The following is an 18,007-nucleotide window of genomic DNA, read 5'->3' as shown; positions in this document are numbered from 1 at the left end:
CACTAAAAAAAAAGTGGCGGGTTGCGCGGTAGCGAAAACTTTCTGCCAGCAGGAATTACGACGTGAATCGATCGTATATCAAAGTTACGATCCTTCTTGAAGGTGTCCTTCACAGACAGGGACCTAACATTGGGTATCTGAAAAACAACACATAACGACCTACAGAATAGTCATAAGTGTAACAATTTCAGCAGTGAAGATTTTTCATTTTTGTTTGATTCTGCGCAAGTGCTCAATTTTTTTCTGTTCTGTTCAGCTATTACTCACGTGAATATAGTCACAAAAACGGTTTACATGTCTTTTATTGTCACTGATCCATTCTGTTAGGTAACAGTTTAATTAAATGCGTGGTTCGTACCACACATGTGGCTGTGCATCATTTGAGTATCTCTCTCCCTCGTGCTTTCTACCTCTAGTTCCATGACTCTCTCTCTCTTGGTGTGTGTGTGTGTGTGTGTGTGTGTGTGTGTGTGTGCGTGCCGCCACTTCTCCCTTCCGCTCATCTCATCCGTCTGTGCTGTCCTCTTTGCACAATTATTTCACTGGGTCAGGAGTTCACTACACTCAGCTGACGGCGACACGGGTAGCGGAGGCTGTGTGGCGTGGACTGGGCGGTTTTTTAGGTTAGAAGGCCTCGGGAAAGTACGGGGTGGGTTGCAATCTCAAAGGGTGCATGGCAAATACAGGACGTGCTTGGATCAAGGAACAGTCGGAATTGTGGTTGTAAATTGTTGTAGTTGTGTTGGAAAAGTCCCTGAGCTTCAAGCGCTAATAGAAAGCACAGAAGCTGAAATCGTTATAGGTACAGAAAGCTGGCTAAAGCCTGAAATAAGTTCTGCAGAAATGTTTACGAAGTCTCAGACGGTGTTCAGGAAAGATAGATTAGGCAGAATTGGTGGTGGAGTGTTTGTGTCTGTCAGTAGTGGTTTATCTTAGTGAAGTCGAAGTAGGTACTCCGTGTGAATTGGTATGGGTGGAGGTTATACTTAACAGCAGAACTAAGTTAATAATTGGCTCCTTCTACCGACCCCCAGACTCCGATGATATAGTTGCTGAACAGTTCAGAGAAAATTTGTGTCTCGTAACAAATAAATACCCCACTCATACGGTTATAGTTGGTGGGGACTTCAACCTTCCCTCAATATGTTGGCAAAAATACTTGTTCAAAACCGGTGGTAGGCAGAAAACATCTTCGGAGATTGTCCTAAATGCTTTCTCCGAAAATTATTTCGAGCAGTTTGTCCACGAACCCACTCGAATTGTAAATGGTTGCAAAAACACACTTGACCTCTTAGCCACAAACAATCCAGAGCTGATAGAGAGCATCATGACTGATACAGGGATTAGTGATCACAAGTTCGTTGTAGCTAGGCTCAATACCGTTTCTTCCAAATCCACCAGAAACAAACGCAAAATAATTTTATTTAAAAAAGCGGATAAAGTGTCACTAGAAGCCTTTCTAAGAGAAATTCCTTCCGAACTGACTATGCAAATGTAGACGAGATGTGGCTCAAATTCAAAGATATAGTAGCAACAACAATTGAGAGATTCATACCTCATAAATTGGTAAGAGATGGAACTGATCCCCCATGGTACACAAAACAGGTCCGAACGCTGTTGCAGAGGCAACGGAAAAAGCATGCGAAGTTCAGAAGAACGCGAAATCCCGAAGATTGGCTAAAATTTACAGAGGCGCGAAATTTGGCACGGACTTCAATGCGAGATGCCTTTAATAGGTTCCACAACGAAACATTGTCTCGAAATTTGGTAGAAAATCCGAATGTGTTATGCAATGTTGTATGCACATTTAAAAACTATTACCATTCTGATGGAGTTACAATTTCCTTGAGATACATGTGTCTAACTTTATTTTCGATAATGATAGAAGTTTCAATGAATTAAAATTTGTACGACAGCCAGGACTGGAACCCAGGTATCCTGCTTAACAGGCAGATTTGCTAACCCCTACACCACCTTAGCACTAGCGTTACCACTGCTGCACTGATTACTTCACTCCAATGTCCTCCCTAACACAAAATTCCACTCACGCTTTCAGCCCACTTTTCCCTTCTTAAATTCTCAGTATTGCCGAAGCTCTCTGGTACTGGAATAGCACCCCAGCTTTTTACTTAATGGAAAAATCCCGCCTGTACCTGAGGCGTAGGTGATCTTTGATAATGATAGATGTTGAAGCAATGAATTAAAATTGGGCTTGAACACAGGTTTCCTGCTTAGAAGGTAGATCCGCTAACCATTACATCAGTATATCACTGCTTCTTCTCTAGTGAGTTTTTGTAATAGGTAGTTGCTAGATTTCAGTATTATTAAGCTAGTGCCTACGTCTGTCAGGCAATGTTCTGAACTATTCAATGGCCAACATACGTCGAACACAGGTGTTGCCTTATTGGGCTTTTTGTAGCATACTGTTGCCCATACGGTGTAAGTCTTTCTGCAGTGGAGAGTCAATTGTACATCTAGCGATGCTCATTTAGTTATGTATTTTCAGACTTAATGCCCCTACAATTTCCAAATGTCTGCTGCATTCAGCATTCACAACAATTTTCTTTCATGGAATTTTATCATTTGTAACATACAACGTTTCTGGTCTGATGTGTATGTATACTGTTCGTAATATTTTTACTCTCCGTACAGCTACAAGTACTCATTTTAAACTTTTAATTTGCGCTGTATGCCGTTTGTTAATATCCATATTACATGTTATTTACTACGAGGATAATCCATATAACGCTGAAGGAAGTCTGCTTTGTTGGTTCTAAACTTCACTATTGAGTAATGTTGTTGTGGAAAGTTTGCAAGATGATGTCTCCCTTCCCTCGGATGTGTTGCGTGTGTATCATTTCGTTTTCTGCTACAGCTCTCAAGTACTTGGTATTTTTAGATTCAGTCCAAATTATGAACGGCAGGCTGCTATTCATTTCAAGTGTTTTTCTTGTAAATAGCGTTACGATTATCTGCGCTGTCTTATATCATAAAAAAGTATATACATCGATTCGGGGCATTTTTCTGTGTTTCCACTTTTCCTTTCAACTTTAATTTTTCCTTAAATTGTTCCATTTCTTTATTTGGGCGCCAGAGACCGCTTGTTCTCGTGTCATAACCCCGCAGGCCCAACCAAGTTATGCCCCTGCTCAATTCCTCGATGCCCTCTTCTGTTCTAGTTTAAGCCATTGTACTCTAGAGAGCATTGTCTCTGCTATTACTAATTTCTAATTTAACTAGAAATGAATGAAAAGTCTGATGAGTTCTCAGGAAAATTGCTGGAATATTTATTTTTCAGTTGCTAACAAATTTATTCGAGAAGCTTCTGTAGGAAGTGACACATTAGCTTCTACAGACTTCGGTTTATTGAAACTCTGAGACAATAACGTGGGAACATACTAAGTTAAAAGTAAAAAACGAACTGGGTACCTACTGGTGCCCTGTATTTGCTATGTAGTTATTAGTGTCTGTGGACTAAATTAATATAGAGGTTACATTGAAACAAACTTTACGCCCTAGACATCTGTAAAAACAAGCTGGTTTGCATTTAGAATTAAAATTTTCGGCTTGAAGATTCCCAACATCCTGCACGCCTTATAAGCGTCATCTTCAGAGGAAGACATTCTTCTGATCTGATCTTGCCATCACTTCTTCCCTCCTGGAACAAAAAGACCAAAAGACCACGTCACTGAGTTAAAAAATAAATTACACATGAACACATATCCTTTGTCTCTCTCTCTCTCTCTCTCTCTCTCTCTCTCTACCTACAGGGTGTTTCAAAAATGACCAGTATATTTGAAACGGCAATAAAAACTAAACGAGCAGCGATAGAAATACACCGTTTGTTGCAATATGCTTGGGACAACAGTACATTTTCAGGCGGACAAACTTTCGAAATTACAGTAGTTACAATTTTCAACAACAGATGGCGCTGCAAGTGATGTGAAAGATATAGAAGACAACGCAGTCTGTGGGTGCGCCATTCCGTACGTCGTCTTTCTGCTGTAAGCGTGTGCTGTTCACAACGTGCAAGTGTGCTGTAGACAACATGGTTTATTCCTTAGAACAGAGGATTTTTCTGGTGCTGGAATTCCACCGCCTAGAACACAGTGTTGTTGCAAAAAGACGAAGTTTTCAACGGAAGTTTAATGTAACCAAAGGACCGAAAAGCGATACAATAAAGAATCTGTTTGAAAAATTTCAACGGACTGGGAATGTGACAGATGAACGTGCTGGAAAGGTAGGGCGACCGCGTACGGCAGCCACAGAGGGCAACGCGCAGCTAGTGCAGCAGGTGATCCAACAGCAGTCTCGGGTTTCCGTTCGCCGTGTTGCAGCTGCGGTCCAAATGACGCCAACGTCCACGTATCGTCTCATGCGCCAGAGTTTACACCTCTATCCATACAAAATTCAAATGCGGCAACCCCTCAGCGCCGCTACCATTGCTGCACGAGAGACATTCGCTAACGATATAGTGCACAGGATTGATGACGGCGATATGCATGTGGGCAGCATTTGGTTTACTGACGAAGCTTATTTTTACCTGGACAACTTCGTCAATAAACAGAACTGGCGCATATGGGGAACCGAAAAGCCCCATGTTGCAGTCCCATCGTCCCTGCATCCTCAAAAAGTACTGGTCTGGGCCTCCATTTCTTCCAAAGGAATCATTGGCCCATTTTTCAGAACCGAAACGATTACTGCATCACGCTATCTGGACATTCTTCGTGAATTTGTGGCGGTACAAACTGCCTTAGACGACACTGCGAACCCGTCGTGGTTTATGCAAGATGGTGCCCAGCCACATCGCACGGCCGACGCCTTTAATTTCCTGAATGAATATTTCGATGATCGTGTGATTGCTTTGGGCTATCCGAAACATACAGGAGGCGGCGTGGATTGGCCTCCCTATTCGCCAGACATGAACCCCTGTGACTTCTTTCTGTGGGGACACTTGAAAGACCAGGTGTACCGCCAGAATCCAGAAACAATTGAACAGCTGAAGCAGTACATCTCATCTGCATGTGAAGCCATTCCGCCAGACACGTTGTTAAAGGTTTCGGGTAATTTCATTCAGAGACTACGCCATATTATTGCTACGCATGGTGGATATGTGGAAAATATCGTACTATAGAGTTTCCCAGACCGCAGCGCCATCTGTTGTTGAAAATTGTAACTACTGTAATTTCGAAAGTTTGTCTGCCTGAAAATGTACTGTTGTCCCAAGCATATTGCAACAAACGGTGTATTTCTATCGCTGCTCGTTTAGTTTTTATTGCCGTTTCAAATATACCGGTCATTTTTGAAACACCCTGTATCTCCAAAGCGTCTGCATGAACACAGACATGTGATGTACAGAATGACGAGACAAGGGATTGGGAGAAATGGAGGCACACATCAAATCAGTAGAGAAATTCACTATTTTATTTCTGTAAGTTTGTGAAATTCAGTATTCACTCTCAGGTTCTAAGGAAGGAGAGGAAGATTAGGACCCTACATTCCATCTACGGAAAGGTCATTAGAGACGATATGCAAACTCTTTATGTGGAAAGATGTGGATGAAAATCGGCTGTGTCTTTTGCAAACGATCAATTCCGAAATTTGCTTTAAATGATTTGAGGAAACACGGACTTCTTTAATCTGACACTGAACGGCCGCACAGGGATTTGAACCCAAGTCCTGCTGAATACGAATCCAGTGGGTTAACCACTGTGCAACCCCTCTAGCCATGTTTAGTGGGATGAGGAAATTGTTCGCTGGTAACAAACTTGTTGGTTGGTCAGGTTGAAATTGATTGCCTTCTTGGTACTTTCTGCAGTGTTCATCCTATGTCCGCCAGAAACTACGTTATCAAGTTACAAGGCGATTTGTGAAAAAGTGTCTCCGAAAACCATTCACAGCGGGAAAAAAGCTAGTCGACACCGCGGGCATTGTGACAACATGTAATTTCAACAACGTGAGGGTCTAACAGGCGTTACGGAAATTATGAGAGTGCTAAAATTTGAGGTCGGACCATCCTGTTATAATTTCTGCACAAAAGCAGATTAAAAGCGTATCGAGCGAGCAGAGCAGCGGATGAAAAGAAGCTACCAAAGAGGCCTACAGGACCACCATGGCCACGAAGAAGAAGGAAGAGGACCTCCTTTTGGATCTGGAAGGATTGCTGTATTGTCCAGGGATCGCTGACTAGAGGTATGTTTAACTTAACTACAAAAAATGTAACCCGCAATTTTAAACGCGTTTTTCTCGAAACCGTATTTTTCAACTTGGCGGGAAACATAATTTTAGAACGGTACATACGATTTTGATCGGCATTATGTAATACTTATGCAATGACTGTGACGCGTTCTGAAAATTTAACTGAATAGTAATGCTTAAAAAAGTATGGGTTACTTAAAATTAGTGACAAAGCAATAACAGCAGCAACGGATCACGAACCTCTGTTGAAACAATTCGATGTCCAGTACCTCTGTCGGTTTCCATAGTGGACGTGAACAGTGATTCCGTTCGAATGCGTCGCCCATCATCATTCATCATTACACCGAACTACGCAGTATCTCATCGATGATATTACCCAACCTTCTTTGCGTCAGATTCAATATCCAATTTGTGGAAAATTAAACGTTTGCAGTTCTGAATTGAAACTGATCATATTGTTTAGGATTATGAATGCATTGTTGTGTAGTATTCTTAAAACACTGGAAATAATAGATCATTCATTTGTGCCCATCTTCTGAAAACATTGTAAACGAGTCAGGTACTTTTTGTTACAGAATCTTTAAAAAATATTTATTGGTTTTAATAAAGTCTTCTACCAGATTCCAAAAATGTTTTAAATTTTTCAGTTAAACTTAACACACAAACTTAAGTCTCAGTAGTAGATATGACTTTCCACAATGAATGTGACGTTCAATATTTTGAGGTTCAAGACCCTACTTACGCATTAATATCTTTTTAAAAAACATGTTGTGAGTAAAAGTCAACAATAATAATTAACTAAATTTGCATTTCAAAAAAATTGTTGTCGTCACAAAGCACCCCTCCCCCTCAGTAGTACACGTTAAAAGTTCTGTACCCTGCCTGCACATTAGTACCTCTTTAAAGATAGGTTTTTCGAGAAAAATTAAACTTTTGCAGTTTCGAATAGAAAATAATCATGTTTTTTAGGATTATCCATGAATTATTGCATATTATTTTTAAACTACTGGAAAAAAATAGATCATTCTTATAAAATTCTGTGAATTCGACCATTTGAAGAATATGTAAGTCGTTATTCTACAGTACAACATTAAACCTCGCTAACGCGTTATTGACTTCCTCAATTTGTGAAGCTCTTTTTATTGAATAAACCATCCAGTTCCTTGAAATTGAGAGGTTCTAGGCGCTTCAGTCCGGAACCGCGCTGCTGCTCCGGTCGCATGTTCGAATCCTGCCTCGGGCATGGCCGTGTGTGATGTCCTTAGGTTAGTTAGGTTTAAGTAGTTCTAAGTTTAGGGGACTGATGACCTAAGATGTTAAGTCCCATGGTGCTTAGAGCCATTTGAACAATCTTCTGAAACTGCAATGATTTGTTTGTCTGTTCATGTACACTATACAGCAAGAAAAGTGGGTCACTGTTGAATACAACCAACATAACGTAGCTGTGTTGTAGGTCCTCTAAACACCAAAACCCCATGGGGTACAGTCGTTTGACTACACACAATGGGTGCCGCAAGAGACTACTACAGACCAAAGGTCTTTATGCCAGTCAGTCTAAGCGTCAACTATTATCGTCATACAAAACATGTTAGAAAACACGTTCTTAGCGATGAGACACCCCATAACACTCATAAAATAACCTTAATTACAACAAGTTACATTCCAAAAATGCTGAGAAAACGGATTATTTTACATATGTCGTACAGTAATCCTTAGTCAAAATTAACTACTTGAGACAATATACGGAGTTACAAAGCTGTACAGCAATTGGAAAAATATTTTTCACTCTCGAAAAGGTTTTCCATCCACGTGCTGAACGTCGCTCAAGGGCGAGTGGCTCTGGAAACTGGATATTGGACGAACTAGTAAAAAAACGCGATTAACGGCAACAAACACTCTACGGAAATCTCAACACTAACAGCGAATCACCACTAACATCATTGTTCTCGTAACACATCAACAGCTACGTGTACACAAATTTGAACTTTAAATGACCTGACCAACGTCGTCGTTCTGGACCTGGATTCAAACCCAGTACCTATAGCCATTGCTAACTGAGCTAAGCTTTGTTTGTGCCTTATTGAGACCCGATCACTAGGCATAAAGAGACGTGAAGTATAGGCGTTTGCACCAGTATCAGTTATCAATTCAGTTCTTGAAAACAAATGACGAAAATGTTTGTACTGAATTGGGAATCCTGTCATAACAGTTACCTTCCTGGGAACTACCCCCAACGACGTTTAATATGGTGTCATTCACAAGGAACAAGGTATGCTCATGTTTAAAATTGAAATGCCATCATGTAAAGCTTGTGACAGGGATGCGAACCCAGCACCTAATCGGATTGTTAACGACAAACGTATAATCAGAAGTTAAATATCAAATGTTTTCATCAATAGCGAGATGTTGGAACCTTAAATGACGATAGAATTGTTTTTGCCGGACTGGGATTCGAACCCAGCATCTAGCGCCGTCGTTTTCTAGCCAGGAACAAATAAAGTAAGAGCCTTGTGAGCTTACATGGCCATTGGTTCATTAAGTGAAATACGTTTTCTAGTTTACGACGGCTTGCTGGTGACGGAGTCTCTGCCTTCCGGGGTTTCTCCATCTGTCACAGCACAAACGAATGCCGCTCTGCCCCAATCGGCAGCGAAGGGAGGTTATCTTTACTGCGGATATTGAACTACGGAGCTTACTGGCGTTCTGCACTTGGCGTTACTAGGGGTGAAGGAGAGTTACTTGAATGTGTTAAAAATCTACGCCTGTCGTGACATGTGAACCTACACGTTTTACACATCAATACAAGTTTAATCCACCAGACCACAGAACCCCCTGCCAAGCACATAATTATGAATTGCAAAGTATTCATTTAGATGTAGATGCAGTTGTCCATGGACGGGTAACAGGAAGGAGGGCGGGAACTGGGAATGGATAGAAGTGCAAAAGTGCAAAATATAAGCGTGAAATGCTTGCAAAGTATTGCTTACTTAGATGAGTGCCACAGTTCGTTTTATCTTAGGACCGAGAGGTAAGGAAGGACTGTTTTCAGAACGAAGAATGAGTTATAGGGAAGGGGAGATCAAAGAATACGGTTTCATAGGTGTTCAGAGGAATGAGAGAGAGTAAAGACGGCAGCAATTAAAAGAGAATATGTAGCGTCAATGGAAACCGCTAGATTTGTTTATAAAGTTTTGGAGGAGTGGAATAGAAGGGCACTTGCGGCGATAGTGTCAGAGACTGTGACAGAGTCCATCTACGCTGATTAGTTTGTAATTATCTAGACAGGGTATAAATGAAATCAAAATATAATATTTAACAAACTGTTTATTCAAAAGAAACCCACTTGAATTAAAAAGGCAACTCAAAGGAAAACTAATCCATATTGTATCTCTTCTGTTGCCACGCCATCTTTCACTAGCTCCCAATGAGGAAAAATGACGAAAAAGAAAACATAACAAAACATTTTAAGGACTCTAATATTTTATCCACAATCCTTCATTATTTTGTACTTCTATCATGCGTCTTGGCATAGAACGTATAAGCCGTCGGACGTAACAGCCTGAAGAAGCAAATTCCTCCCAGGCTTCCAGGATGCAATCCCAAAGAGCGTCCGCAGTAGTTGGTTGGCTTCGTGGCCAGTTCTCTGTTAATGTTCTGGCGACCTCATCCCACATGTTTTCCATGGGGTTCATATCAGCCGCCCGTGGCGGCCACTCCATGACGTTGACGCCAATCGTGGAGAGCCGCTGCTGAACAAATGCAGACTTGTGAATGGAAGAATGGTCCTCTTGCACTGTGACGTTCCCTTCTGCGTACAGCATTCGCACTGACGGAAGCATCACATTTTCCAATATGTGAGCGTACTGCACGCTTCTATTCTGTAAAGAATTCCCACCCCTCTCGCAGAAATCCAACCCCAGCAGGTAACAGATAGCCAGCCACTTCTTCCCGTCGTGCTTACATATTCGTGTCGATGGCGAGTCCCTTGCTGCCTGTGAACGATTCGTGGACCGTCGTTACAGGTGGAAAACACCTTCTCATCAGTGAAAATGACGTCGTCCCACGTCGCCCTCAGATGGAGCCCCGCAAACGCTATCCGATATAAAACGTTGTCTTCGCTGAACTCTTGTTTCACGGCGGATCGTCGTGCATGCAGTCCAGCGTCCCTCAGCCTTCGGCGAATCGTGTCACTGGAGCCGGGGAAGTTGGTCTCCCGCCGCAACTGCTTCGCGTTCAGAAAGGGATTTTCTCTGCTCCTAGACAGTAGGTCTCTGTCTTCCTGCTGTGAGCTCACTCTCTTCCTGCCTGAGCCAGGAGCCCTGTTGGTGGTGCCTCTTTCGAGGCAGATCCTCCACCATCTCGTTGCAGTGTATGTGGTACGCCATACCGTCTGCCAGCTTCTCTGATGGAACATCCTCCTTCTTCAATGAGAGCGACGACTCTATCTCGAATAGACCACTCCCAGTGAGCCATTACGGCAGACAGCCTGATGTGTATTTCTGCTTGCCGCTCTTATACTGATGCCAGGAGAGGAGGAAAACATATTTACGTCAAACGGAGCGGCAAAGGCAGAGGCATGCGGCGCAGCCGTGCTGGCTCGTCCCGGGCTGTTGGCCCACCAACGCCTCCGCTAGCTCGTTCACTTCCGTCTCGCCTCGGCCAGCCTGGCTGGCCCGTAGCTCGCGAGCCGCGGCTAGTACAGACCCGGGCTGCAAGGCCACGGTCACCCCCTTGAAGGATCAAAAGTTACCCCTAACCCACCCAAGTCTGTAGTATAAACTAACGCAGCTACAGCTATTACGTTATAACATGTGCAGGCACACCTACAGTTGACGATTCATTCAAATATGTGACGAACAATACGTTCAAAAATACGTTCATTTTAAACATAACTACCGCAAAATATTTCACCTAGCTAGCAATAGCATGGCGCAGGAAACTATTCTTTCTTGTAAGCGCTCTGCATTAGATGTAGCCTTAAGAAAACTTGTATTCAACCACGACAACTAAGCGGAATGTAAAAGTAAAAAGGTTTGGCGGCAGATTCTCCAAATAATAATATATACGTAGTATATAACACGTGTTTTGTGCACTTATAAAATTTTCTCACAAGGGAACCTCCCCATCGCACCCCCCCTCAGATTTAGTTATAAGTTGGCACAGTGGATAGGCCTTGAAAAACTGAACACACATCAATCGAGCAAACAGGAAGAAGTTGTGTGGAACTATAAAAAAATAAGCAAAATATACAAACTGAGTAGTCCATGCGCGATAGGCAACATCAAAGCAGCTGCGGAACGAGAGGTCGTTGGTTCAAGTCTTCCCTCGACTGAGAAGTTTGATTTTTTGTTTTCAGACAGCTATTATCTGTCCCTCCGTCCGTCCGATGCGAGGTAACTGCGCCGTAGTATGGGGACGCTACACCTAAACAAACATCGAAACACACGACGTCAGTCGACTACAGCGCACGGAAGAGAGAGTATTCCTGCTAACGACGCTCCCTGGCTGGCAGTTGACTGTTCGCTACTTTAGACGAGTGTGCATTAAATACGTGAGATGTATTCCGTGGTCAATATGAATCCAGCAAATATAGCTCGCGACTTCAATAGCAAGGTCAATGGATATTTTCCGAACTGTAAGGAATCGGAAAGTTCCTTAAGGAATCGAACGATTGTCTGACATTTGTATGATTATTTCCTACATTTGTTGATAAACAGTACGTGTGGTGATGACGATACCTTGCTGATTGCTGCGGGGCTGTGTGTACCAGATGATGAGATGGTTGACGATCCGTACGAAGAGGAAATACTGCGACTTCAATCTGATGGTATTTCTTTGGGTTATATGTAAGAAATGCTCCAATACAGGTTACTGTCCAAACCAATTAAAAGACGCAAATATAGGTTATGGAGTGAAGTAACAAATTTAAGAAATTTAAAGGGATGGAGGAAAAAAGCACAATTAAATATTGCAAAGAAGTCATGGAACGAGGTGGAACCCGAAGACAGAAGTTCAGTGAACTAGAAAACCATGTATACCGACAATTTATTAAAGCCAGAAATGAATTAAGTGCAGTGCATGATACAGACCTACAGATTTGGGAATTGCATTACGCTAAACAAATCGGCCTGGACTTCAAGGCTTCATCTCATTGGCTTGTCACGTCCAAAAGAAAATACAAAATTACGAGCAAGAACATTACGAAATATGTAAGCAAGAACTACGCGAATAAACTGGAAGAACTTTTAGAGTGTTCCAAGACGTTTGTTACAGTAACTAACGTCAGATTCCAACAGTATGAAGACGCATGTATTATCAAGACAGATCAGTACGGTTTTAACTATGAAATGAAATCGACCCGCACGTTATCGTTAGTTGGAGAAGGCGACACGGAATGTACTGTAGACCAGCTGCATGCCACTTCACATAGTTATACCATACAATATGCTCTGAACAAAGCAGGATTTCTTTTACCTACATTTTATTTATGTTTATAGGAAAAAAATGGTGTATTTGGACCGCAAGTTCAGCAAAAGGTGAATAGGGTACTTGCGCAAACGCCGAATGTCATTGTGAATTGCAGCGCGTCAGGAAAAATGGAGAAAAGACTAGTGAAAGACTTTAATGAACGTGTGATTGCTCCTTACGCGAACAAAGATTTTGCCTTACTCCTTGACAGCTATACAGGACAGAAGGATCAGGCATTGTACAATTTTAGTGTGGGAGTAGACGTGATTACCATTCCTCCAGGTTGTACACCTCTTGTGCAACCGTTAGATGTGTTTGGTTTTCGGTAAGTCAAATACTTTGTGAAAAGATTCTATGATTTTGCAAAGCTGCACAGGTATCGTGTGTCAATTATCAAAGTTCAGGCACTCACACATAATCAACTTCGCTCTTCAGAATTCCAGGCATGTACAGATTGGCTTGGACATATGCAGGATTTGACGGTCTACACATGGAAAAAATTTGAAAACGTTAAAAACATATGTTTTGACAGAGCACAGGAAAAACTGTCCGTCTGTGAAACTGTTGCATTCATTTGTTGCAGTTTATGTGACAAACTCTTATGTTTTCATCACTTTTTTAGGAGTGATTATCACATCCACAAGAAAACCTAAATCGGGCAAAGTAGAAGAATCTTTTTACCCATTCGCCAAGTGTACAAGTTAGGTGGGTCCACAACATATTCCTGTGATGTGACGCATATGCCGTCACCAGCGTCGTATAGAATAAATCAGACGTGTTTTCCTGTGGAGGAATCGGTTGACCTATGACCTTGCGATCAAATGTTTTCGGTTCCCACTGGAGAAGCACGTCCTTTCGTCTACTAATCGCACGGTTTTGCGGTGCGGTCGCAAAACACAGACACTAAACTTATTACAGTGAACAGAGACGTCAATGAACGAACGGACAGATCATAACTTTGCGAAAATAAGGAAAGTAAACTTTTCACTCGAGGGAAGACATGAACCAAGGACCTTTCGTTCCACAGGTACTCACGCTAACCACGGGACCACGGCGCTACTGAGCTAACACTCTCCTTGATGTTGCCTACCGCGCATGGACTACTCAGTTTGTATATTTTGCTTATTTTTTTTTCATAGTTCCACACAACTTCTTCCTGTTTTCTCGACTGATCTGTGTTCAGTTTTTCAAGGCCTATCCACTGTGCCAACTTATAACTAAACCTGAGGGGGGTTCCCTTGTCAGTGTCTCTGAAACAATACTTGCTGCACGACGGAAATTACTTTCTGCTAAGGCACTTCATTTACATCTCAATGATACACGACTACTAGAGAACATTGCTCTTTACGGCAGTCAAATCACTTGTAAATTAACACCATGATATCGCAGATATTAGGTCACACTTTACTAGGGATGAGAAAGGCCTTAAGGTCTGTAACTAAACATGCTACTCCTAGCTACTACTGAATAAGAATTTGATTATTAACGTGTCTTCATAACCATGTGTGCGGCGTTCGACTCTCAGTCAGTATAGACGTTTTCGTCGCCTTATTTCTAGTTAAACGTGCGCACATCTCGCTAATGTTTGACCAATATTGGAAATTTCTGGTGGTTCCTGGTTAGACAACGCGCCGGGTTCGAATCCCGGTCAGACAATACAACTTCAGTCGACATTTAAGGTTCCAACCTCCCTACTGGTGAAAAACTGTGATATCTACATTCTGATTTTACGTACTTATTCAACAATCCGATTAGGTGCTGGGTTCGCATCCTTGTCACCAGCATCACAGCATCACATGATGGCATTTCAATTTTAAACATGTGCATGCTTTGTTCCTTGATAATGCAACAATATATACAATGTCTTTCGAGGTGAATTACCAAGAAGGTAATTGGCATGTTAGGGTTCCTCGTTTCGTACAAACATTATCGTCATTTACGTTCAAATTGAGAATTGATAACTGATACTGGTGCAAATGTCAATATTTGACGTCTCTTTCTGCCTAGTGATCGAGTCTCGATAAGGCACAAAGCTTTGCTTGGTTAACAATGGTTTTGCGTTCTGGCTTTGCATCCGGATCCAGAACGAAGACGTTGGTCATGTCATTTAAAGTACAACTTTGTGTACAAGTAACTGTTGATGTGCAATGTGAACAATGTTACTACTTGTGATTCGCTGTTAATGTTACGATTTCCGTAGAGTGCTTGACACCGTTAATCACGTTTTCTTTTGACTGCTTAGAATTACATAAAGTTGATGCGAAACCACTCCCCATTGAACGTTGAACGACGTTCAGCATGTGTTGGGTAAAACTTTTAGACAGCAAAGAACGTGTTTCCAATTGCCATACAACTTTATAAACCCATACACTGTCTCAAATATTTAATTGTGCCTATGGATTACTGAACGATTTATGTGACAAAATTAGTTGTCCCATAACGTTTGAAATGTCACTTATTGTAATTAAGTTTAGTTTACAAACGTTAAGGACTGTCTGATCTCTTCTGTACGATCGTGGTGTTACTTTACATCTGGACAGACTGCCATAAAGACCGGTGTTCTCTAGTAGTCTCTAGTGGTACCCATTGTGTATCTTACAACGACTGTACTGTGGAGAGTTGCGACGATGTGCAACACAGATATGCTATGTTGGTTGCATACATTCCGGTGCAGCCTACACGTTGGAATCCAGGCGTGACCCACTTTTTTTGATGTAGAGTGTACATCACATCTATCGACTTCCCTCACATTCAGATAATTCCTTCATGATGCGTCTTTTTTTTTTCTTAGAGTGTATATTTCATTCCTTACGTTTAAACAAATCATTTCACAAAACATTTGACCTGCTTCTTTCGTTTTTTAAATTAACTTCCCGCAGTTGTTGGCGCAGATAATAGAGGCACTCTCCGATGTTCGGTTACTTTATATGCATAGAACGTAGGTTAAAAATATCCGAAATTCATACTTAAGTATTGTTTGACGCAACGGGAACGAAGCGACGTATATCGGTGTGCTATTAAGCGTAGTTACTCTAATGACAGCCAACTTTTCTAATTGCAGATCTGACATTATTCCTCGTAAGTAAATAAATGTTTCAACGAGGAGACTGTCTGGCACTTGTCACAATCACAATATGGCGACATGGCTAAATGGATTTTGAAGATCTTCTTGATTTTTCATTATGTTACCATATCATAGTAATCACTGTGGCCGGCCGGAGTGGTCGTGCTGTTCTAGGCGCTACAGTCTGGAACCGAGCGACCGCTACGGTCGCAGGTTCGAATCCTGCCTCGGGCATGGATGTGTGTGATGTCCTTAGGTTAGTTGGGTTTAATTAGTTCTAAGTTCTAGGCGACTGATGACCTCAGAAGTTAAGTCGCATAGTGCTCAGAGCCATTTGAACCATTTTAACCATTAATCACTGTGAACGTTCAATGGGAGTATCGGTTAATTGCATTCCTGCAGATATCCTTCCAGTTCCTTGCTAGGTATTTCGTTATCTGAACGTTTAGTAGAAGAGAAGTTGTTAAAAGTATGAATTGGATCCTGTTTAGCTCTGCTCTAAGCAATACGTATTGTAATATTCTAATCCCGGTAATCGTTGTGAGAGGCTCTGCGGCTGCATCATTAGAAACAATGGCTGCATGATGGAGTTCTCTGTTGCTGTGAGGATTCAGTGTAAAATGGCGTTGACATTATGCGAGGGTTACCTTAAAGTCCTCCAGACGTGACATGTCGCTTCCGCAGAAATACTTCCTGGTATTATATTCGGTGGAGAGTAAATTGCTGCAACAGTCTGCAACTGCGTAAAGACGTATCCATTAACGAAGAGTACTCTCTGTATACCATCTAATCTATTCATTTTGCTTTCCCTGATCTCGGTGCCAGCTCGATCTGCTCTACTTTTCCTACTGGTAAAAAGCCGGAAGTCTTACATAAGTCAACAACGGTCGTGAAAGCCTAAATTGTATTATTAACCACGTAGTTTGGGGCTGCAGACTATTTTATCACTCTAGCTGCTTCCGTTAAGTTACGTGACGCCACCACTGAATGGTACTGACATTGAGGTTCCTGCTAAACGCTATCACTGCCGATTTATTCATGTTGAGTAGCGCCTCCCTGTTTCGTTGTTCGTATCCGTTGATAAACTTCTGAATGTCTGTTATACCTTATAAGCTGTGCATAATGGCAATCACATTGTCTGTGTACACTTGGACAATTGTTTTAATATCTCAAAAGCAAGGCAGAGTGAATTTTTCTTAATAGCGGTTCCGTCGCTAGAGCAGATATGGTGGCAGACTGCGGGCATAGCTGTTGCAGCGCTCTTCTAATGGCAATCTGTTGCGTGTCGATATGGATGTATCTGTCTAAAAGCTGGCAATAACCAGTCTCGGTTACATATTTAGATTCAGTTTTGTTATAGGCATTCTCTTAGTCTAAAACGGCAACCCGCAATTTGAAGGCATGCAACCAATGTTTCTATAAGCGGAATGAACGTATAACATTAGCCTTACTCCTTGGTGAGGCCTCAGTATATAAGGTGTGACATCTTTGAGATTACTGTTCTATAGGCACGTGTAGATCCTAAAGTCTACATTTAGAAGCTTAACCGACCATTAGTCTCTTATACTTATACAGGGTGTTCGGAAATTCCCGTTACAAAATTCTAAGACTTATAGAGGGGAGTGAGTACATAATATTCTGCATAGGCACCCATCTCCGGAAACTTCCCGTTCCTTTCTACGTCTGTTTCGATTCAGAAATGTAATGCGTCCACGCCTAACCGACCAGTAGTCTCTTATACTTATACAGGGTGTTCGGAAATTCCCGTTACAAAATTCTAAGACTTATGGAGGGGAGTGAGTACATAATATTCTGCATAGGCACCCATCTCCGGAAACTTCCCGTTCCTTTCTACGTCTGTTTCGATTCAGAAATGTAATGCGTCCACGCCTAACCGACCAGTAGTCTCTTATACTTATACAGGGTGTTCGGAAATTCCCGTTACAAAATTATAAGACTTATAGAGGGGAGTGAGTACATAATATTCTGCATAGGCACCCATCTCCGGAAATTTCCCGTTCCTTTCTACGTCTGTTTCGATTCAGAAATGTAATGCGTCCACGCCTAACCGACCAGTAGTCTCTTATACTTATACAGGGTATTCGGAAATTCCCGTTACAAAATTCTAAGACTTATAGAGGGGAGTAGGTACATAATATTCTGCATAGGCACCCATCTCCGGAAACTTCCCGTTCCTTTCTACGTCTGTTTCGATTCAGATATGTAATGCGTCCACGCCTAACCGACCAGTAGTCTCTTATACTTATACAGGGTGTT

General features: G+C 41.9%; 1 protein-coding gene across 1 annotated transcript in view; it reads right to left on the bottom strand.

Annotated features, from left to right (window-relative positions):
- Positions 1-3,263: 3,263 nt before the first annotated feature.
- Positions 3,264-18,007, bottom strand: part of LOC126184505 (uncharacterized) — a 240,571-nt gene continuing 225,827 nt past the window's right edge. The window contains exon 5 of the mRNA XM_049926897.1: positions 3,264-3,658. Coding sequence (XP_049782854.1) covers positions 3,554-3,658 — 105 coding nt within the window. The 3' untranslated portion in view covers positions 3,264-3,553. The remainder of the gene's footprint in view (positions 3,659-18,007) is intronic.

This window comes from Schistocerca cancellata, chromosome 4 (assembly GCF_023864275.1).
Source record: "Schistocerca cancellata isolate TAMUIC-IGC-003103 chromosome 4, iqSchCanc2.1, whole genome shotgun sequence".
NCBI classification, from domain to species: domain Eukaryota; kingdom Metazoa; phylum Arthropoda; class Insecta; order Orthoptera; family Acrididae; genus Schistocerca; species Schistocerca cancellata.
The sequence above is the reverse complement of the archived record's forward strand: the minus strand, read 5'-3'. Positions and strand labels throughout refer to the sequence as shown.